At 39.8% G+C, this 24664-nt stretch overlaps 2 protein-coding genes across 3 annotated transcripts in view; both read left to right on the top strand.

Annotated features, from left to right (window-relative positions):
• The window catches only part of LOC124554168 (transcription initiation factor TFIID subunit 10-like), a 103041-nt gene that overhangs the window by 2513 nt on the left and 75864 nt on the right, over nucleotides 1–24664 (top strand). The gene's annotated exons all lie outside the window — the stretch shown is intronic.
• Nucleotides 1–24664, top strand: part of LOC124554167 (chloride intracellular channel protein 5-like) — a 36227-nt gene that overhangs the window by 2169 nt on the left and 9394 nt on the right. Inside the window, exon 2 of the mRNA XM_047128238.1 lies at nucleotides 12673–12872. Coding sequence (XP_046984194.1) covers nucleotides 12673–12872 — 200 coding nt within the window. The remainder of the gene's footprint in view (nucleotides 1–12672; nucleotides 12873–24664) is intronic.

Below are 24664 nucleotides of genomic sequence, written 5' to 3'. Positions count from 1 at the left end.
CTACCTGTGCAGTTCAATTAGTGGCTTAGTACATGCACCATGGGTCACAAAATTATTTTTGTTGTTATGGTAAATGCCTACAAATTTTTGGAGTTAATATCAATGACTTCCAAATACAGAGCACATTCTAAGATTGTATTTATATCAGTATTTGTTGGCTATATAAAACCAGTAGCATGAGTTATGTACCCACCTCCCATCTGCATTTCTCATCATTGATGTATGATAAATTTGTCTTGTGTATTTCAGGTTTTCTGAATTTGCCTCACAGTTTTGTGTGTTTATAATGAGAAGCTGAGTAAATAGGTAGCGAAATTTGACCGTTAAATACATAACCTTTCTTTCACATACTCAATTGTTGGCTTCACCAAATCACTCCCAAATTGTCACCTTCCCCCCTAACCTAGAGCTCGAGTTATGGTACAGTCTGTCATCACAACCTGTTATTATGGAGTGTTGATCCATTACAACCAGCTATGAAGATTTTTGAGTACTGACACGTTGTCAGATTGAAGCCTGTGACTTTCACATAATTTAGGGCATCTTGATATAAGTTGGGCGATTTCATATCAAATCGTACAGGTCAGAAGTGAATGTGTCACATCACCATTTCAAAGTTTACTGAAAAAAAAAAAAATATATGTTGAAGTTCCACATGATAACTCTCCAAGCGAATATTCATGAAAATGTCGTAACGAAGGGGAAAATTGAAAAATTGTAATAAAGAAACCAAAAGTGATAGAGATCTGAATTTATTTTCAATAAATACTTTGTTCCCAATACTATGAGATATGATTAATACATACACGTCTGAGCTTTTTTCTTTCTTCTTCTTCTTTTTGGGAAAAAACTATGAAAATTTGTAACTATTTGCAAATTTCAAAATTGTTTTGAAAATATGAGTAGTCACAGGATGTTAATTATCTTGAGAAATGGTAAAGTGGAAGGACCGCTAACTGTCAGATATGACATTACTACATGAAAGCCTTAAACTGTCAAAATATTTATACACGAAGAAGAAACTATCTGAAATTTTTTGGTTATTTAAAAATTATTTTCTCCAAAACTCCCATCCTAACTGTTCTAAAAATTTTATGGTACTTGGTTGGTCATTGTACTTAGGGAATGTACAATTAGAGTGGGCAGTGTGTATAAAATGTGAGGAATTTTTTAAGCAGACCTGTCTCTACCCTCAAAGTCAAGAAATCATGTACACTTAAATCACTGATTTTAAGTAAATATCATCCATCGGTGGCGTTTCAGAATCAAAAAAATTGTTTACAATATTATAAGTGAGTGGGAAAACAATTCATAATCTTGTTCAAAAGCTTTTTATAACAAAAGTGACATATAGAATATTTATACCCATTTTTCTTTTTATTATATTATTCACAAGTTGTTATTGTCGTGTCAGGATTTTCATGTCTTCATGACTTTCCATGAATTAAAATTGCCTACACTATAACAATCAACACAGCACTGTTGAAAAGAGTTCATTTGTTTTCCTCATTGAACTTGCATAGCTGAGCTGAATTTGCGCAAGGACAAGGATGATCCAACAAGAGCAGTAATGGGGGACTGGGAACTGCACACTGACCTTTTGATGATGACGATTAGAAAGCATTAGCAGGACCATAAGCTGTCATAAAGGAGACGGTTATATCATGCACCTCATGAGACACATGTATCTGTCCCACCCACCACTGACTGTTATACACACAAGAAATGAAGTGGCTTGCAACAAAGCCTTCTGATGTATATCGTGGTCTCTGCATTTCGACCACAGTAACAGACTGCATTTTGTTATGAATCTTTCTTGCAATGTATGTACCACTTCAGGATGCAACCCAGTAATGACCTGATTGAATTCCTATCGCAGTCTTCATAGCAGACCACTCTTCTCTCTTTTTTTTAAAATGGAATTCGCTTAATGTATGAGGCTAAGTCGATTATTATATGCAAAGTAGTTATAAAATTTTATTGTAACCAAATAAGAAACTTACAAGAACATCATTTTTCGACATAGTGCATTGAAATGCACTTGATCCATCAATGTACAAGCTTCCTGATGCCCTCATAAAAGAAGGTTCTCAGTTGAGCTGTGAGCCAAGAATGCACCACTTCATCAGAGGCAAATCGACAGACTCTTAATGCCTGTTTGAGTGGACCAAACAAGTGATAGAAGGGGCAAGATCAGACTATATGGAGGATGATCCAGTACTTCAAATTTGAGTTTCTGGAGCGTTTCAGTAGTGTGGGCAGCAGTGTGCGGATGGGCATTGTCGTGCAACAACACAACACCCTTTGACAGCAATCCTTGGTGTTTGCTTCGAATTGGAGGCTTTAATGTGGCATTAAGCATCTCACTGTAACGTACACAGTTTATTGTTGTGCCCCTTTCCCCATAATGTTCCAGTACAGGACCTTGTGTGTCCCAAAAAACCGTAAGCATCAATTTTCCTGTGGACAGTTGGATTTTGAACTTTTTCCTGCACAGTGAATTTGGATGTTTCCATTCCACACTCTGCCGTTTACTCTCCGGCTCGTAATGATGGATCCATGTTTTGTCACCAGTACTGTTCTTGTCTAAGAAGTTGTCCCCTTCTTTACCGTAAATGTTTTTGCAGATGTCCAAGCGCATTTGTTTATGGAACTATGCGAGTTGTTTTGGGACTCATTTTCCACAAACTTTATGAAACCCAAGTCTGCTAGGGAGAACCATCACTAAATTGCAGACAGTGTACCACTTCATCAATAGTTAATCGTTTGTCTAAAGAATCATTCCACCTGAACGGTCCATGGTTTCTTCATTTGTGGCGGTAAACAGTTGTCTGGCTCCTAGATCATGCATAACACTTGTGCGACCATTTTGGAATTTTTCAATCCATTCGTAGACACTCCGTTGTGGCAAAACACTGTTCCTGTACTGTACTGAAACTCTTCAATGAATTTCGGCCCCCGATACGCCTTCCTACCACAAAAAACGAATCACTGAACGTTGCTCTTCTTTGGTGCAAATAGACAGCAGGGCAGCCATGATTAACAGCACGACAGCGACAACGAGACTAACCTAGCAGGTTGAAAATTGTAAAGATATAACAACAAATAAACAAAGCATGCATCATCAACCTAAACTGACAATACTACCAAAATAAACAAAAATATAACTAAATTGTGGATAATAATGGTCTTACCCTCATACTTTCATTTAGTATTAAGAGTTTCATGTTTTGTTCACTAATGCTGGCACGGTGTGTACAAATCCAGTAGCATAAGTTGTAGCAGCAACAGCATCACGCTGGAGATTAAATCTTGTTGCAAGATGTTTACACCGACCGAGGTTGCGCAATGGCTAGCACACTGGACTCGCATTCCGGAGGACGACGGTTCAATCCCGCATCTGGCCATCCTGATTTAGGTTTTCTGTGATTTCCCTAAATCGCTCCAGGCAAATGCCAGGATGGTTCCTTTGAAAGGGCACGGCCGACTTCCTTTCCTGTCCTTCCGTAATCCGATGAGACCGATGACCTTGCTGTCTGGTCTCCTCCCCCAAACAACCCAACCCCAAGATGTTTACAGAAACCCCCTACCCCATCACATGCAATTTTTTTGTGATCTGCTGCTGAAAATATACATTTTTTTGTCTTAATTCCTGACCAAGCTCATAAAGCTGAAAGCGGTTTTTAAAATGAGATGCTGCACCATCAGTCACGTACACATGTTTAGAAAATGCATGGGCTCTAGATGCTATGTCATCAATTATCATTCTGACAGCGTAGCACGTACATGCCCTGTTGTGAATGAGGTCATTACTGACAATAGCAAAACAGTGTGATGTTCCAACGAAGTGAGCAACACGTGCAAATATTGGTACCTGTGATATGTGGCAGTGGTAACTTTGAATTTCGTTCTACAAAGCAGCAGACCTGTTCTAAGCAAAGTCGAAATGGAGCACTAATGTGTCAGTATTCTGTGATGTGTCTGATTTTACTTGTGCTATGGTGTGTTTCCGATCCTCCGGATAAGATGGTAAGCTATTCCTTTCGTGACCCAATGCCCAACATCTGTAACAAACTTCTCTGACTTTACTCTCACCAACTCTCCCCCTTTTCCACAATGCATATATTATGTCATTGTCAGTATCCTGTATGTACAATGCTTTAACAGTCATCACTTCAGCACTAGGACACATTGCACAGGCCTGCTACCAACATTTATCTTGCGGCACTTGGCATATGCACAAAAACATCAGGTCCATCTCTGTGTACTTCATTCCTGTGACACTGCTTATGGCAAAACAAACAAGTTTCAAATTAGTGCAGTAAATACATGTGTATATTTCCTTCACTAGCTGGCATTATACCCATTTTGGTCATAAGGAGTAGACTTTTGTGAGACCAATTTTTAAATTCGGGTTCTGCTTGTTCATTAGGAGATATACTTCTTTTATTGGTCTTGTCATATATCTTTTTAACTTTTTCATCGTTTGACTAACAGAGACAACATCAAACTGGTAAGGTCTTCGTCTGGTGCAATCTTTGCCATCACTTAGGTAATATTCCAGAGCAACAGTAAGCATATTGTCTTGCAACAGATGCCCACGGTAAGAATTTGGGCGTACCCAATACCTTTCTCATTCTTTATTTTGTGAACTTTTGAAATTTAGTAATGTGAGGAATAGGGTATGTATTTCTGTATCTGCTGCTTAGAATCGCTACGTGGTATCGGTGTCAGTAACTGTACCTTCTCAGTATAGGTGGCTGCTGAGGTAGCAGTATTTAGATTTTGAAACCACACGTCACATTTTGTGCAAGTATCACTATCTTCAGGTTCTGTACCAAGTGCATCTACATTATATCTTCCCAATGTTTTGAAGATGTTGCTTGTATAGAACTTGTTTCAATTTCTTCCACTATTCTTTATACATCCTTCTTGTGCTTCTTACCTTTCCTAGAGGTTTAAAGGGGGATATAGCAGGGGCCCCAGCAGAAATTTTAACATTCAGTGCATCAATGGCTTCACACCCTGGAATATAAACATCTGTATTGACTTGTGATGGTGATTGTTCACATGAATTGTCACTAATTTTCTTTTGTAGTGAGTGTAGCTGTTCCTGGACAATGAATGTCATTCTAATACTGTTACTTGAGGACCAAGATACTTCCGCAATACCTTTGATAGATTTCCAACAAGTGTGTTTCACTTTTCTTACAAACCACAGTCTTTTGTCTATTTTCAGAGTCCACACACCTCACTCTTTCACTGCTGTATTTCCACTGACATTGTATCTAACAAAAAGTTCAAACCAAACACGAAACTTAATACAAAATTGGTTAACGTACAAGAAAAAACAAATGTGTGTTAAAAACAGAAGAGCACTGAAAGCACTGTTGCCAACGTGCATATTTTGTACTAGAAATTCAGTGATATTTTATATTAGAAATTCAGTGATGTAAAAGGTGCAGAATGTAGTGAAATTTTTAATACATAACACAGAAAAATATTGCCCACTGTGTTTGCACTGCTTAATGACACATTAATCAAACAATATTTTGTGTAGTTCTCAAAAGTTTTCAGATAGGGGTTTTCGAATAAATAATTCGGTAAAAACTAGCAAAAATGCAATTTTTTACTTTTTTGGTTGTAAATATTTACATAATACAGATAGCTGAATCAGAGAAGATACTGTTTTGTAAGTACATCAGTAGTATCTGGTAATATGACCGAAAAGATAAGCATTCTGTGACTTTCCAAATTAGAAACAAAAATTTTTTGAGTGGAAAAATCAGCATATTAAATTTGTAAGTTAAAGGAAGCTCGTAAATGTGGGGTCTCAACTAAATTGCAACACACTGAGAGGAAACTTGAATGCAAAATATCTGCCAGGTTTCCAGCACTTTTGGTTTATTAGTTATATATTTTTTGTTCTCTACTGTTTTAAGAGTTATTAACAAAATATACATTTCTCAAAGGGCTGCACGATTTACAAAAATTAAAATAAAATGAAAATACCTTATTTTTTTTAATACTTGTAATATAGAGGTCTAATACATATTTTTTTCCAGAGAAATTCATGATCACAAGTTGACATGACCTGTATGATTTGAAATGAAATCACCCAGTTATTAAAAGAAATAATCAAGTTTATTATAGCATTTTTAAAGAGATTTTAAAGAAAACACATGAACCATATAAAGTGCCGTAGATTGCATGACAATCTGAAGAATAATACTAAATAAAAATGACAGATCAGGTGCCTGTAAAATACAGTGTTGATGTGATGTGGAATATGGAGAGCAAGATGGTGAAGAACTTGAAAGTGAGATTCATCAAACACACAGTTCCATCGGACATAATAATGTCAATAAATCTGCAGTAGCCAGGTACATTTGTAGGACTGGATGTCCACTATCTGGACTAGATAAAATATTGTAATTTTGCACAAACTGAATAAAGGGAACAAGGTGGACTTGTTCGAAGAACCAAAAATCGTGAAAAAATTTGGAATATTAAGAATGTCAAAAGTTACAAGTAGCTCAACTATTTTGCTTAAATGCTTTGCAGAAATGCTATGACAAACTTAGATGCAATTTGTAATTATTTGGTGCCCTAAGCTGTGGAAATAATGCTTTATAATGCAGCTCAAAGTATCCTCGCACAATAAGCCTACAATTTTGAATGAAATGTTTTGCTGTTGCTGCAGACAGCTTCAGTAGAGCCTATGTTTTACAAGAAAAGTTACAGTGCTATCATAGAGAAGCTTACTCAAAGTAATAAAAACATAACGACCAATAAAATGAACCCAATATTTAATTTGTGTGTGTGCTTGCAACACCAAAACAAAACCAAAAATATTGTAGTCTAGCAACTGCTGAGAAAAAAATGATTGTTTTTCTAAACTTTTTCTCAATATGGTAAGGAAACTGTTCATTTCATTCTAAGGAATGTTGTATCAAACAGCACACAAATTCTGAAACTCCCTATTGCATGTGGTTCCAAAGTAAACTGTACCTAAAGCGCAGACAGTAAAAGTTAAGAGAAATGGAAAAAAATAGTAAATAAGTAAAAGTTCAGATAACTTGTATAGCACTAGAACAGTCCAGTGCCATAGTCTTCTTCAATTTGAGAGACTATCTTCTTAGTTCCAGGTCCTTTAACTTTTGAAGATCAAGTCTCTCTGCTATGGCAAGATGCTCTTTGTCAGCAGTGAAAACTGCAGTGGCATGGTCCCCTCTGTCTCCCCATAGTAAAGGGCATTCAAAATAACTCGGTCCTTACTTGCACAGATGCCACGGTAGGGGACAAGAACGGCCATTGTGAGGTAGAGGAGGTGCAGCTCGACAACAGAAACCTGCCAGTAGGAAATCTCATAAAACAAAAAATGCAGATAAAATTGCTTACTATGCTACTGACCTGCCTGTAAATTTTACATAGATATAAAATTTTCTTCTCCTTCTGCACCTTTTCTGAAGTAATGAAGCCTTAGGAAGTAGATGTGACTATGTTTTCTCTCTTCCTTTGTCCTCTGTATTGAGAGACGGTAGTAGCTAGCAGTTCCTGCAGTCTGTAATTGGATAGATAAAAAATCTACTCGCTAAGCAGTGGCAGGAGAACACATGTATAAAGATACTGAAATTTGCGAGCTTTTGGAACCCACTGGCTCCTTCTTGTGGCAGAAGGGTTGATGAGGATCCAATTAGTTTTTAAAGAGATTTTTGCTTCCTCCTTTGCATCTTTTGACAGAAATATAATGACACTATGTATAATCAAACGAGTCTGATTATGAAGAACTTTCTTTACTCCTGTGATGCACTAAGGCTTCAGTGGCACACTGTGCAGAAAAGAGATAGGGGTACTCACCCAGCACTCACGGTGAGACTGCATTTCTACACTGGAGTCTTGTTATTTTATATGAACTCTACTTCTGTAGCTTTAATTTGTTTATTAGTGGATCTTACAAAATTCAGCACTATTAGCCCCCAGGTACTTCTTTTTCCAAAAACATTTTTGACACACTTTTTTCAGATTATGTGACTGAAACTTTCATTTATATGACTGTAATGAAATTTTCCTTAATGCCTTCAATCACTTAGATCTCAAAAGGCATTTTTAATAGTTGAATGAGAATATTGAGAAACCAAACACACTCAAGTTTTTTTTTGACAAAATTGCGTTGCCTATCATTTTGTGCTTAAAACATATAGGTCTATCGTGATATAGAGAAACCTCATATATTCCGGCATTCTCTCTGTTGTTATGCAGTGCCTCGTGTAGAAAAGATGTGGGTATTCTCAAAATTTTGTGTTGTCAGCATTTGATTTATACAAAGAGAATGACTGATACGTGCCTATAAATGACAAGAAATTGCATGAACTGAAGTGATTTATACTTTTCATACCAAAAGAAGAAAACATCAGGATCTTCTACACTTAATGAGTCAAAGAATGAACAATGTGTGGAGTATAATTCCAAAGAGAATGGAAAATAGGTGTAATTTGTTTTATTTTTGTCCATATTAGCAATAAAGTATGAGTGATGATTTATGCTTATTTATTACAAAATATTGAGAAAGCCCACATATTCACTAAATAAATTTTACCTTAACATCAAGAAAACCTGTCATGATTGTCTGTAGTGCAGTGTCATTCTTCCCTCTATTTTCATTTGGATGAAAAACGAGAAGAAAATTGGAATTTTGACATAATCTTAAGATTGGAATATTTTTTATATCTCATGAAAAGTTTAGTTTTTTGGACATTTGTAGTTTCTCAACATTCCCATTTAGTTGTTCTTTCTACTTCAAGTAAATATTAGGAATGTAATTTCCCTTGTGAAACCCACATCGTGACTTGGAACTTTTGCGACAAACGAGTGCTGTCATTTGGGGATGGACTAGCAGTGTTGGTTGTACTGCTCTTCTCAATATAGCCAAACCATAATAATACTGGAGCAGTGTCTGTGAGATGTCTACAGTCTCTTAGTTGCCTTTCAGATCCTCCTCGAGTCTTTGCAATTTGGACCACATTCTTTTTGTGCATGTCTGTGACGTCTCCTCCTCTGAAGTTATTAATGTATATAAGCAGTGTAATGTCTCAGATATTTGGAAGTCTCCACCTTCTATTCCTTTACTGCAACATTCATACTTTATAGAACAGTTATAGAAATGGCCGTTATCATTATATTTGCACCTGTGACAGCGTCTTATGCTGGACATTACAAATGAGGTACAAACTAAAAATCAAAAGTGACTAAAAATTTAATAACAGTAAGCACACACACTTTAATCATAGAGTAACACAAACTGCAGATACCTCTAACAGAAAATTACATAAGGACATCATGTAACAGGTGTTTCAAAAAATTGTCTTACCTGTGACTCGGAGAAATATGACACTGTTCGATCAATGAAAGCAGCGGAGATTTGTGCCCACTGTCTTTAAATGCCAGAATAAAGCCTCTATCTTTAATTTAAACCTTTTGATCTTTTATTTTTTATATTTTTTACTACACAGTTGGATGAGCATTTGTCAGAACCGTAACAGGAGTTGGCCACAGTCACTGGCCCTCCTCAGATTGCTAACAGATAAAAACAGGAGACAAATGATCATTATAGAATATGTAAACTCTGACTGGTAACTCCCTACATAATGACCATTATGTAAATGGTAGATTTTAGTATATTCTGTTGTGGTCGTTTGTCTCTTCTTTTTATCTGTTGACCATCTGAGGAGGACAGCTATCTTGATGAAGTTGGTATGCCATAGTGAAAGGCTTGTGAGATCATTTTGTAAATATATATGTAAAAAATAATATAATCAACCAGTCACATAATCTTTATGGCACACATTTGGCAGAGCAGAATTAAATGGTGCACCAGACAGGATGAAAACCAAAAATCATTGTTTTCATCCATCTTCACTGTCCAATATCCACTATCTTTACAATAACTCATTTTTTGAAATGTCTTGTTTGACCAGTGATTTGGGACAAATTATATGTTGTGTCACGGTTTAACATTCCAGTAATTATGTAACAACTGTTATGTTTTCACAACTAGACCGCTGAACCAGCTTCATTGAAATTTGGTATGGAGATAGCTTCAATCCTAAGGAAGAACACAGGCCACTTTAAAAAGAAAAGAAAAAAAAAAAAAGAAACATAGAAGGGTGAAGTAGCGAATGGAATATCTTTTTTTTTACATCTATTAAAGTAAATGGTACCAAAAAATTATTAAATTTATTGTGTAATGGAGATATTGTATAATGTATAGCTACTGCAGTAGCACAATGTGTAGATGCGCAATCCAGCCCACGCTCCCCCACGTGCCCCCCTCGGCAGCTATGCTGCGTGTGCCACTGCGTCATGTGCTGGACCATTTTGGGGGGATGGAAGGTGGGTGCACATCACAGGCTATGCTTATCTGAACACTGAACGTGTGTGTGTGTGTGTGTGTGTGTGTGTGTGTGTGTGTGTGTGTGTGTGTGTGTGTGTGTGTACAGGGTGTACAGGGTGTACACAGTCTGGGAAGACTTTCAATTACTTATTGCACAAGAACCAAACACTGTACAGATATCACACATATGTCATATTGAAGAGACACCCTGAAATTTTTTTCTTTCCCCACCACAGCGTAGTTTGCTATTTGCTGATAGTGAGTGGTAATCACAAACATGGCGAGTTCAGGTACGGAACGAGCTTTCTGTGTGTTGGAGTTCGACAAAAACAAGTAGCTACAGCTGTTCAACAGATGTTTAGAACCAAGAACAGTAAGAAGTCACCAACAAGGAAAACCATTTACCACTGGCACAACAAATTTGCTATGATGGGTTGTGGATGTCTCAGTGTGAGTGAAGTGAATGTGAAGTGCGTATGAGAGATGTTCATAAGGAGTCCAGAGAAATCAGTGCGTCGTGCATCACATGAGCTCAAAATGGCTCCAATAATAGTGCGGAATGTCGTGCAACAGAAGCTGTCTGTGAAACCTTTCAGATTGGAGCTAGTGCAGAAGCTCGATAATGATGACAAAGAAGAGCGTTTTGAGTTTTGTTCGCAGTTGCAACAGTTGAATGAGGATGGGCATGGCATTTTTGATCGCTTAATTTTTAGCGACAAAGCCACTTTTCACACTAATGGGAAAGTGAACAGGCATAATTGTCGAATCTGGGGCACAAAGCATTCAAATTAATGCATTGAATTTGACTGTGATTCTCCAAAGGTAAATATGTTTTGTGCCTTGTCACGTCGAAAAGTGTAGGGGCCATTCTTCTTCGCCGAGAGCACTGTCTCTGGGTATTCCTATGTGGACATCTTGCAGCAGTGGCTGATGTCTCAAATGCAATCAGATTCTCCGTTCATCTTTCAGCAGGATGGGGCTCCACCCCATTTTCATCGTGGAGTTCGTGGGTACCTGAACACGGAGCTGCCACATCGATGGATCGGCCATGCTACAGAAGGGGATAGCTGTTTCACGAAATGGCCTCCCCGATCTCCAGATCTCACTCTGTGTGACTTTTTTGTGTGGGGACACATTACAGATCTGGTGTATGTACCGCCTCTACCACGTGATGTAGCAGAGCTCTGGGAGAGAGTATGGAAAGTGATTGCCACAATTGACAATGCCATGTTACCACAGGTATGGCAAAAATTCGATTACCGTATTGATGTCTGCCTGGTCACTCATGGTTCCCGTATGATATGTTTGTAAAAACAACTTTCAGAGTTTCTCTTCAAAATGCAATATGTATGGCATCTGTACAATGTTTAGTTCTTGTGCAATAAATAATTGAAAGTGTTCCCAAACTTAATGTTCACCCTGAATATACGAGAGTTGGAACTCAAATAGTGGCAACTATTTATTCACAACTGGTACAAAACAGTTACATGTTTGCACCTGTTAATGTCCTTCAAAGTAGTCACCAGTGTTGTATAGAACCCGTTGCCAGCGATGTGGAAGGCGTGGTATATCGTTGGCGGAGCCCATTCTATTGATGGTGCGAATGGAGTGATCTACTGCCTGTCGAATCTCTGGAACAGTTCACCTTCGTAATCAAATCAAAGTCGCAAGGACTTAAGTCCGGGGAGTATGGTGGATGGAAAAGTACTTACCAGTCCCATTGACCAAACAGAGCAGCCACAGCTTGCACTGTATGCGCTCGCGCATTGTCGTGCAAAATGATGGGTGGGTTGTGGTAATGCCGATTCCCCGAACGCCTCTCGAAGACCTTGATGACACTGTCTTGCTGTACGACCTCTGGCACATTCAATCTCGATCCAACTCCGTTGTTCCTGTTTCGAAAACATAGTGGCACCATTACGTTAGACCGCTCGTTCACAAGTGACTGTTTCCTCAGTGTGTGCACGCCGGTGACACGGGACAGACGAGTCCATTTGCTCGGAGGTAAGGTACGTATATCAACAACGTGTGCTGTCGGCGACAATAGTAAAGTCCATTGCATAGTGTCACCACAGTAGTGTTGCCACTATTTAAGTTCCCACTCTCGTACATGCAGACATGTAAGGGCAACTGATGTTATTGCACAGACAATGGCTTACTTACCATCAATCATCATAGCAAAACTATTGATATGTGAGCACAGCCACTAGCGCAACAGTACAGTTTATGGAACAGCTTCATCGGTATTGAACCCGTGACCTGTCCCGTCTGCTCTGCAGGGACATGTTCTCCCGCTTCTGCTACTTGGTTCGCGGCGTGGTGCGCGACACATCACAGCTGGAGGCGGAGCTGCGTAAGGCGGACGCGCACCTCCTGGGGCTGCGGGGGCCATTCCTAACGGGCGCCGCGCCCACCTTGCTGGACGTCGAGGTGCTGCCCAAGCTGCACCAGGCGCGCGTCGCCGCCCACACCATCAGGGGTGAGCTGCACTTACTCCCCTGGTCGGCAGGCTATCTGACGAGTGACCCCAGAAGAGAGCCTCGTCCGTGACGTCCTCGACTGATATCCGAGATACAGTTGTACAGAGTATCCTTCCAGATATGCAGTTGGCTTGATGAAATTTTTACTTCCTGTGAATGTAAAAAATAAATGAAAGTAATAGAAGAAAGTCGACAAAATATTTTTATATTCAGAGGAGAAAGTTGGCGGCTGGTCGTGAAAAGAACTTGCCACTTATTTTAAGGATTGCAGTCCAGACTCGCATATTGTGTCTGTCATACTCTCTCGCCTGTTTCTCGATAATACAAAAAGAGCTGGCTTTCTTTGAATGTTTGAGTGTCCTCCGTCAATTCTCTGTGGTACTGGATAGTTACGATACAGAAGAGGGTGGATGAGTGTGTATGGTAGACGGTCTTTTCAGTAGCTTTGTTGATTTTCTTAAGTGTCCTGACGATAGAACGCAGTCTTTCTTTTGCCCTCCCCACAAATTTCTTTGTGATGGTTCTAATTTTAGCTGTTTGTAATTGTAATCTGTAGGTATTTAGTCGACTCAACAGTCTTTAAAATTGTGTGATGTAGGGTGTAACTGAAACTTAATGAACTCCTCTTGGTAATCATGTGCAGAACCTTACAATTTTTGTTGTTTAGAGTCGCTTCTTACACATATGTCGTGTTAAGTAATTTTGCAATTGGTTTTGGTTTTCTAATGTCTTCACTAGATGATAAATGACACATCAACGACAAACAGTCTAAAAAGACTGCTGAGATCATCTCCTAAACTACTTATATAGATTAGGAACAACAGAGGGCGTGTAACACTTCCTTGGAGAATGCCAACTATCACTTCTGTTTTACTCAACGACTTTCTATCAGTTAGTGCGAATTGTGACCTTTCCAAGAGCAAGTCACAAATCCAGTTGCACAACTGAAGCGATACTCCGTACACAAATAATTTGATTAGAAGCTTCCGTTAGGAACAGTATCAAAGCCTTACGGAAGTCTAGAGATATTATGGAATCAATGTGAGGTCCCCCTTTCGATAGCACTCATTACTTCGTGACAATGAAGTGCTAGTTGTGTTTCACAAGGATGTTATTTTCTGAATACATGTTGACCTGCCTGCGAAGAGACCCTTTTCTGTGATGTTATTCACAGTGTTCGAACGCAGTATATATTCCAAAAATTCTTGTGCAAGTTTTCCTTTCACCTTGTCTTGCTTCATTGGTGTTGAACTCAGCTGCACATTGTGACTTGGCAACCCTTAACCTTTTCTCACCGGTGTAGTGGTAGCAGAGCCATGTGCTGTGGGCACGAGCCAGTCCCGCTTGGGCGAACTTATCCCGTTTTTCCCTGTACTTCCTTGTCACTGCTTAGATCTTAATCACAATAAGACTTTTGTATTATAACCTTATTTGGTAAAATATTTTTACATATATTCAAACATTTTTGATCTTCATTTTGAATAGAAAGGTTGTTCTTGATCTTTTAGACACTTCACATAATTTTTTTATACCTTCTGTCAGGTCCATGGTTTTGGACAGAGTACTGGTGGTGTGGGTACTTTATTATTTGAAATTTATGTTAAATGTTGTTTCTGTTTTCACACGTGTGATAATGTTTACATTCAGTAAACATTTCATTTCAGTACATTACATTCTGTCAATTTCTTCACATAGAGTGCAACATTCAAAAATTCTTCTGTGTGTGATAAAGCTTGAAGAAGGGAAACGTGTATAGTGTTGTATTGCATTCCTTACAACGCAACTAAGCGAGGAGCTCAATACGTCAGTACAGAACTGAAATGAGGCAGGAAATCAGTAGTGCAACAGAAGCTGAAACTATGCTTTGAAACTGAGTGCAACTGCCATCTGGTGACACTATTGCTAACTACAGTCTACCAACAGAGCTACTAAATGCCACATAGATCAAACTTCCACAGAAATTGAGCGTAATGAAGATTAGAAGTATCAGGAGAGGCAGAAATGTTACAGCACTGGTGTGAAATGGCTAATTTGCCTAAAAGTTGCAGTCTATTTATAGTATGATAGCCAGGGTAAATGTTGAGATGCATTGGGACTCGTATTCTTCCCATGTTTCCGACATTAATTGATAACACAGCATCACGGACACCCTCTATCGTAGCACTTAACCCCACAAAGATGTTCTCACGTGCCCATGTCTGAAACATATTACTGAATAACTCATTGGGGTTCTGAAAGTGCACACACATAGACACTTTCGGAGGAGGTCTCAGTGACTGATGTCCCTACAAATTGCCTCGTTGGCTTCTGTAACAACTTCAGGAGTAGAATTCATTTGTCTGAAACACAATCTTCAACTTCATCCATTTGGAATTAACACTACGGTTCAGATCCATACTGGCAAAGTGATTTTATTGGTTTCTTGTCTTTTTAGACTTTGTGGAAACATGTATCCCAGACTTCTTTCTTCTAAATTATTTCTGTTGTTCATGATGGTAATTTCATAATACTAATGAAGGTCTTTTATTGTTTTATCGTGCAGTTGATCCCTCAGTGGCCTGTCGTCTGACTGTTTCGGGTGCTGTACAGAGTTCGGTTCAATTTTCTCAGGTGTGTGACTGTCCTCCCTGGGCATATTGTAAATGATAGGGTAGCCAACATTGAGTGCTGTGTATCCTTTTATGTGTAGTAGTTTCAGATATATCCATATTTAAAGAATTGTCTGTTCAAAATTAAATAGCTTCACAGTCAAGCAAATAATGAAATGAAATATTTCCAAGGATGACTCAGAGTTAAATTATAAACCATTCTATGCAGGAACTTTGTAGAACTTATTTTGAAAAATACCAGAAATTTCAACTTTTTGTTTGCAAATGTCTTGTGAAGAAGTAGGCGCAACAGAAGATATCAAATGGATACGGAGACACGCTGCCAGGATCGTAACGGTTATTGTAGACTATACAGAAGTATAACAGAGGTCTCGGGGAATTTAATGAGAATCTTTGGAAAGGAAAAACGGATATGCAACATTGCCTGCGAAACGTGGTGGGGTGTATTTAAGAATGGGTATTACAGGAAGACTCAGTTACAATTTTGCTATCTCCATCATACAGGTTGGCAGACAGTCTTCGAATGAACAATAGTGTGTTGATTTGTAAAAAAAATAACATCTGTCTGGGCTCAAAGTTTAACAGCTTGTATTTGATTTATGAGGGCACTTAGGGAAAGTTACCATCATCGAAGTGGCAGTCATTCTCTCAAAAACAATTTTCAGCTCTGCAGAAGTTACTCATAACTCAGACTTACAGGCTCCTTCAATCAAACTCATATCTTCTTTAGAGGCAGATTTCAACTCCATAAATCTTTGGTGTTTGCTAACATAGATGTGGCCAGCTAAAGTGCAATTAACAGAATGAGACGAGGTACTGGCAGAAGTAAAGCTGTGAGTACCGGGCGTGAGTCATGCTTCGGTAGCTCAGTTGGTAGAGCACTTGCCCGCGAAAGGCAAAGGTCCCGAGTTCGAGTCTCGGTCGGGCACACAGTTTTAATCTGCCAGGAAGTTGCAATTAACAGAGTCTGCAGCTCCTATGTTGTGTGCTGATGTCTGCATTTCGTTGATGTAGGTTGTAAACAATTGAGTGATAGTATATGGTAGCCAATGAGAATTGCTGAATCTAATGATTTCATGTGGTGGAAGATACGAATTGGTTACGATTGAAACCTCCTGGCAGATTAAAACTTTGTGCCGGACTGAGACTCGAACTCGGGACCTTTGCCTTTTGTGGGCAAGTGCTGTACCATGTGAGCTACCCAAGCACAACTCACGCCCCCTTGTCACAGCTTCACTTCTGCCAGTACCTCATCTCCTACCTTCCAAATTTAACAGAAGCTCTCCTGCACACCTTGCAGAACTAGCACTCCTGAAAGAAAGGATATTGCGGAGACATGGCTTAGCCACAGCCTGGGGGATGTTTTCAGAATGAGATTTTCACTCTGCAGAGTGCTTGGGTAGCTCAGATGGTAGAGCACTTGCCCGCGAAAGGCAAAAGTCCCGAGTTCGAGTCTCGGTCCGGCACACGGTTTTAATCTGCCAGGAAGTTTCATATCAGCGCACACTCTGCAGCAGAGTGAAAATCTCATATTGGTTACAGTTGTTTTTGATATGGAAAATGGGAAGAAAACTAGATGTTCTGAGAGACTGACCTGTAACAAAACCCAGAGCCTAGGTTGGGTTTGGAATGCTATACTTTGCTTGTGAGTTTGCACAGTCAGTGAATCTCAAAATGAAAATATGGCTGCTGTTAGAAAGTGATGTTTCGCATAGCCCGAGATAAATGATTGTTATTGCACTAACCCACTTGTCTGTCTTATTTCCAATTTCACTAAAAATTCTAACCACATAGAACAAAATATCATCACACAGATTATTGCCAGTGTCGGCATGTGATGACTTTTACTGACACAGCCTTTAAAATACCTTCACAAGAGAGCCGTAAGTCTGACGATCTCAGTGGTCACGACACGTCACTGAAAAGAGAAATGAACCCCCCCCCCCCCCCCCCTCCAGTATGCCTGTAAGTAACATTCAGAAATCCATGTCAATGTTAACTTGTCTTCCTCATAAAATAACGCTCAATTCCACTGACAGCTGCTACAGCACACCACATAGACATGTGCTGGGAGTGAAGAAATCTTTCCCGAGCTAGGCGAGACATTTCACAGACCCGAATATGGTAGCTCTATTTTTTAACTGACCCATTTAAGTGGAAATGCTTCTCATTGCTCTTAAACACTATTGCATTTGGGCCGGACTCGGAAATTGCTCGCACTCGTACTGGGAAGTCTCCTCGTCGTTGGAAGCCTCTATCTTTGATCTGCAGATGCTCCAGCATTTTGTACAGGCAGATTTTAAAATAGAAATGTAACATTTTTCTCACACACTCGCAAATTGTCTGTAGACGGTGTTCATGTCGATGTGTGTTTTGCCTCAGCACCATGGCAATTGCCCCTCTCACAGTGGCGACATTTTTAGGTGACCTCACTTTTTTATCAGGACATGGCAGCTTCTGAAGAATGTTTTCTATTGCTATGAAAGCTGTAGCCAGTTGTAGGATCACATTGCTACTTGGAACTGAGCAGTTGAGATGCGAACAAAATATTCGCGACTTTACAGTGACAGATTCAGTGCTTAGGACTGTGGTCCTACATGTCGACACATGGCATTCTGTCATTCACAGCTACTGAAATGGCAGACTGTCCCAAAGTGCAGTTTTGAAAATGGCCCTCTCTCTCTCAGCAACTTTATTTAAGTTTCAACGGAGAAGCACCACAGCCAACCGATTGCACATAATTTGTGATATATTGACCTAGGTTTTGACATCTCTAAGGATGTCTTCATCAGAATGTAATTTTAACAACCCTATAAAATAAGTTTGAACCGAAGCATTACCAACAGCAGTGTAAGCCACTGGGCCGATCAGTCTGATGATGATCATTACAAGGTATACGTACCAAATGCCAGAATATTTTTAATTTTTGACTTGAGCACGTGTGCTTATAATTTTGGCTATTGCCAGCACAGAGTGTAACTGTACATAAGTAGCCTTTATGTTACGGCGGTTTAACCTTTGTCGATGTTTCTGTTTGAACTTATTTTTCTTTATATTTTATAGGGTTGTTGAAATTTCATTCTGATGAAGTCATCCTTAGAGGTGTCAAAACCTAGGTTAGTGTATTAAAAATTATTTGCAACCTGTTGGTTGTGGTATTTCTCTGTTGAAATCCCAAAGTGAACGATGTACGGGGATACCCGAAAGAAGCCAAACTTATTGTTATGATTTTGAACTTGACTATTCATATCTTAGGCACAAACCTTCAATACACTTCAAAGTTCTCTCCACTTGCACTAATACACTTTTCTAATCTTTTGTTCCATTGTTCAAAACATTGTTTGAATTCATATTTTGTGATGCTTGATAGTGCCTCTCTTTTTTTCCTTAATCCCAGCAACATCAGGAAAAACACACACACACACACACACACACACACACACACACACACACACAAAGATTGCACAGGGCTAGGTTGGCTGAGTGCGGGGGGAGGGGGGGGGGGGGTGAGGACCAGGGGTCATACCATTTTTGGCCAAGAATCGTCATATAGACAGGGCTGTGTGAGCAGGGGCATGGGCATTGTTACAATGAAAATCCAGGCACTCGACTATCAATAACTGGGCCAGTTCCGCTGCACACTGTTACGCAGTCTTTTCAAAACTTCTGAGCAGAAAGTCTGGTTTGATCCTGCAGGACAAACTCTAAATGGACGACTCCTCTCACATCTAAAAAGCAATTCAGGATTGTTTTAATGTTTGATTTCACCTGATGAGCTTACTTGGGCGGAGGCGAACTTGAAGTCTTCCACTGGCTCGATTATTGCTTTGATCCAGGATTGTAAGTGAAGCACTGAGTTTGTTAGCTGTAATTATTTTAGACACCCACTATTTTTGTTCCCAAATCTTCTGTCACAATTCACTGCACCGAACTCAGTCACTCCTGACAGTTCACAATTTCTCCAGTAGTCTGTCGTCTGTCTTTGTCGACGATCGCATGAACATTTTCAACATTTTCACGTGTTCGGATTGTGAAGGATGACTGGAACGAGGTTTGTCACTAATTGACATTTCACCATATTTGAAATGGGAAAACTACTCAAACACTCAAGTGTTCCCCACACTGTCATTCTTGCAAGCGTTTTTAACATTTAAGGAGTTTATGTTCCTCTTTTTCTAAGCAAAAAGCAGAATTTCACTGCCACACGGTGTTCACAAAAATTGGCCATTGCAGAAACCACATTTGTACAAAACAGTGGCTTACTGTAAACTGTACCGAAACTAGTCCTGACCTCCTTTAGCAATGGCACTCGGCTTACTGGCTCTGAAGTGTCCACTCTGTGCGCTTCTAGTGACGTTATACTTTTGAAGTCTGCCCACCAAAAAATTAGTGTTTTTTTTTTTTTTTTTTTTTTTTTTTTAAAATCCCCCCCCTCGTATGTCCCGTCTCCACCTATCACTCAGAGCAGTTGTAGTAATCGGTCTAAAAATGACCATTTCTTGTAGATTACTGTGTACATATCATGTAGGGAAACCTATAGTCAGTCGTTTTTTCCCGCATTCGGTATATGTATGAAGTAGTACAGAGTGTTCCTGGTATTGGGTAAGATTCCCTCCCTCATGTAAAGTTCAGTGGCTTGTGGAGTGTAAATACATACGCAGATACTCAATTCCCTCGTAAAACAAGGTTTTACTGTTAAGGCATTTGTCATCCGTGTTGATGAGGTGGCAGTTGCAACGTAGTGATGGTCCTATGCTTACAAAAGTTCTTCAGTTTTTCTGAGTGATTTAGAATTGTTTCTGAGTGATTTAGAATTGCAACCCCGTTGAGCAGCCACTAATGTCACATAGCACTGTTCACTTGGAGGAATAAGCTGTCGCATACAGGTGACACCAACAAGGGTGTTGTGTAAAAGCAGTGCTCGCTACTGTGGGATGTGACAGTTCGGGATGTGACTTCTGTTCCTCCTAGACAGTGTGTGTTTGCTCCATAAGTAGGGCTGTTTCGGTACTGTCACATATTACACTAGCGTGCAAAACTTAAGGACGAAAGTAACTTTCGCACAGTGTATCTCTGCCGAGTAACAGAGATCGATGAAACTTGGGACTGTACATATAAAGAGCTGCTGCAATATAGCATAGAACGTAACTGAAAGATGAAGAGAAATTATGCTTTTATTCACAGACAATAATTACACTAAAGTCACCGTGATATATGATGTTTCCCTGGACAGTACAAAAGGTGAGATACATCTACATCTACATCCATACTCCGCAAGCCACCTGACGGTGTGTGGCGTAGGGTACCTTGAGTACCTCTATCGGTTCTCCCTTCTATTCCAGTCTCGTATTGTTCGTGGAAAGAAGGATTGTCGGTATGCTTCTATGTGGGCTCTAATCATTCTGATTTTATCCTCACGGTCTCTTCGCGAGATATACATAGGAGGGAGCAATATACTGCTCGACTCTTCGGTGAAGGTATGTTCTCGAAATTTCAAGAAAAGCCCGTACCGAGCTACTGAACGTCTCTCCTGTAGAGTCTTCCACTGGAGTTTATCTATAATCTCCGTAACGCTTTTGCGATTACTAAATGATCCTGTAACGAAGCGCGCTGCTCTCCGTTGGATCTTCTCTATCTCTTCTGTCAACCCTATCTGGTACGGATCCCACACTGTTGAGCAGTATTCAAGCAGTGTGCGAACAAGCGTACTGTAACCTACTTCCTTTGTTTTCGGATTGCATTTCCTTAGGATTCTTCCAATGAATCTCAGTCTGGCATCTGCTTTACCGACGATCAACTTTATATGCTCATTCCATTTTAAATCACTCCTAATGCGTACTCCCAGATAATTTATGGAATTAACTGCTTCCAGTTGCTGACCTGCTATTTTGTAGCTAAATGATAAAGAATCTATCTTTCTAAGTATTCACAGCACATTACACTTGTCTACATTGAGATTCAATTGCCATTCCCTGCATCGTGCGTCAATTCGCTGCAGATCCTCCTGCATTTCAGTACAATTTTCCATTGTTACAACCTCTCAAGATACCACAGCATCATCTGCAAAAAGCCTCAGTGAACTTCCGATGTCATCCACAAGGTCATTTATGTATATTGTGAATAGCAATGGTCCTACGACACTCCCCTGCGGCACACCTGAAATCACTCTTACTTCAGAAGACTTCTCTCCATTGAGAATGACACGCTGCGTTCTGTTATCTAGGAACTCTTCAATCCAATCACACAATTGGTCTGATAGTCCATATGCTCTTACTTTGCTCATTAAACGACTGTGGGGAACTGTATCAAGAAACACGGCATCTACCTGGGAACCCGTGTCTATGGCCCTCTGAGTCTCGTGGGCAAATAGCGCGAACTGGGTTTCACACTATCGTCTTTTTCTTAACGGGGTGTGTGATCACCAGTGGCTGCAGTGTGTGCGTGGCGATGTGCTCCCGAGTGGGCCACGAGGTTGGTAATTGAGTTCATATGACGGGGTGTGGTGGTCAACTGCTGGGTGGTTGTCAATGCGTGTGGAAATACTGAAGTACGTCTCTCCAATACTTCCCATAGAGAATATCAAATTTGCTCCAACTGTGAAAGTGAGGTCACACAAAAAGGTGGGAAGTATTCTTCCCACTGCTCTTCCTTGGAGTTAAATGACAAAAACAACTTCTTCAATACATGTCATATTTATTTGATAAATTTACTTCTCTTGTTACAATGATTGTTCACAATTACTTGCCATGAAATTTTCTGAAACATGGGTCTATGCCAGGGGTCTCAACTACGGCCCGCGGGCCGAAACCGGCCCGCGTTAGCTGGCCGGACATCCCCGGTATCCGGCCCGCCAAATATTTGAGGTGGTGCCTATACTGCCAGCAATTGAGTTTCGAGGCTTATCGTGAGCAATACACCGTGACATTGTCGGAGTTCTATCTTTACAAAGTGGAAGGTCATGATTAAACTTGTGGCTATCTACAATAAACAGACAGACCATTCTTCCTGCGATAGTGAAAAAAAACAAAGATGGTTAACAGACTAGTTTGGCGAAAACATTTTAAGTAAAACAGTTCTTTGCATTTTATTCTACTCACGAGTCTAGTGCAAGTCTTTCAAATGGACGCCACTTCGGCGACTAGCCTTAGTAATCAGTCATTATGGAAGATGCTTCTTAAGCGAGGTTTCACTTTCTTTACGTGTTTCGATTTTCAGATTTTCCTTGTCTCTTCGAATTCAAACTTTGAATTGTCACACACCTACTAGTGCAGCGCATAAAACACTAAAAAACTCATGAGACACTCGCAACATAGACACAATCACGCAACAGAACTATCAAATATATGCTCTGGCTCTGCTACTCGCTTCAAGACTACATAACTAAACTTATTGTTGCGCTGCTTGAAATAACAATGCGCTGACATACTCTACCTTTGTTACGACTTGTAGTAATAGTGTTGCTAACAATGATTTTGAGATTTCGTTAACTTTGCAGGACGCTTTCGTGAAGAATGTGCAGTGATATACTTTTTTGTCAGTGAAATTCACCAGAATAAAATATGCCAGAAATTCGGTCAGGTACGTCCACCAATCAAAATTATGTAATGAAATAAAAATCGTAGTTCGTGTCAGTGCTAGCTATTCCCACAACCTTAGATTTTTGCAATTTCATCTTTCCTTTAGCCTTACATTACGGTGATCGTGGAGTGCTAGGGTTCTTTAATCCCACTAGGTAGATCTCGGCCCTTGTGACTTCGTGGAGAAATCAATGTGGCCCGCAAACTAAAACGTTTGGAGACCCCTGGTCTATGCAAAGTGGTATTTGACAATATGTACAAACACAGTGAGTGCTCTTTTCCACAGCTTTGGTGCTACAATGACGGCTCGTCCAGTAGGTTCCTCCTAAAATGGGTCGATGCTCCCCTACAGCCACATGACGAAAATCTTCAGGCACTTTACCCCTTTTTGCCAGAAAGACAGGGGTTTTTGTCCACGCCTTTTTTGGGATGAGAAGCCAGCGATCAATTGTACGGCTAGATGGATCCTGTATGTGAGCTGATCGTGCTGTCCACTTTCTCTTTTACTTATTTTCCACAGGATAAAACTGTTCACTGCAGCAACGTCCACCAGGAAATAAAATATTCTGTGCCACCATTTTACAGAACATCTGCCAACAGTATACCTTTTTTGTAATTGCTCAAACTTATCGGGACCACCCATTATTTTGTTGTATTCTGCCACAACTTCAGGACAAGAAATCTCTGTAGTAGTACCATCCTTGTGTTTCCTTTTCACTGCGGCTGTTTCTCATGGGTCACGAATTGAGGACAGGAAAGTGGCTGGACGATTATCCTCCATTCATTTTACAGCAGAAATGGCACCTTTTGTTTCAAACTGGAATTCTCCTCATTCCAATTTTACGTTTTCCTTCATGAACTTTGGTAAATCAAAAGTATTTACCTTATACTATAGCTTTAAGGAAAAAATCACAAAATGTCACGCAAACAGCACTAAAAGGCTCCTCTACAGAGCAACACTCAGCTATACAATGCCTCTGCGCGAAGGTACAGCAAAAACGGCGGGAACTTCCGATTGGAAATAGTAACCTACACTGTTCACTCGATGGTAGCACCGTACAGAGGTGGGAACTGTGAATCCCACGGGACTAGAAGCGAGTTCACTGTACTGGGAAGTACGTTTCCCACGGCTCATGAAAGGGTTAAGTCAGAGAAATGGGCAGGACAGTCCATTCGCCAAATATCCTCGTGTTTCAAAAGCTACTCCACCAGCACTGTTTGTTGCAGTCGCACGTTGTCGTCTGTAAAAATAAAGACATTGAAGCAGCTCTGAGCTGTGCTGCTACATTTGTTACCAGTATTATGGAAATGCTCATGAACTCAGCTGAAAATCCCTGGTGGGAGATGATGATCTTTTTGTGAAACATTATTCAGAAAATTTAGGGAACTGGCATATGTGACTGCAGAATGATCCTACTGCAGCCAGCATAGATCTCTGGTATGGACCACAAAGATAAAATACAAAAAATTGGCTTTTATGGAAGTATATACAAGGGTGGTTTGAAAAGTTCTCAGAATGGAATAGGAAAAAACCACTTCCATCAGTGAAAATTTTTATTTTTCAATGTAGTCTTCTTGTAGATTAATGCACTTGGCCGAACAGTG

The sequence above is a fragment of the Schistocerca americana genome, chromosome 11, assembly GCF_021461395.2.
Source record: "Schistocerca americana isolate TAMUIC-IGC-003095 chromosome 11, iqSchAmer2.1, whole genome shotgun sequence".
Taxonomy (NCBI): Eukaryota; Metazoa; Arthropoda; class Insecta; order Orthoptera; family Acrididae; genus Schistocerca; species Schistocerca americana.
Note: the sequence above shows the minus strand (reverse complement) of the source record. Positions and strands in the feature narration are given on the sequence as shown.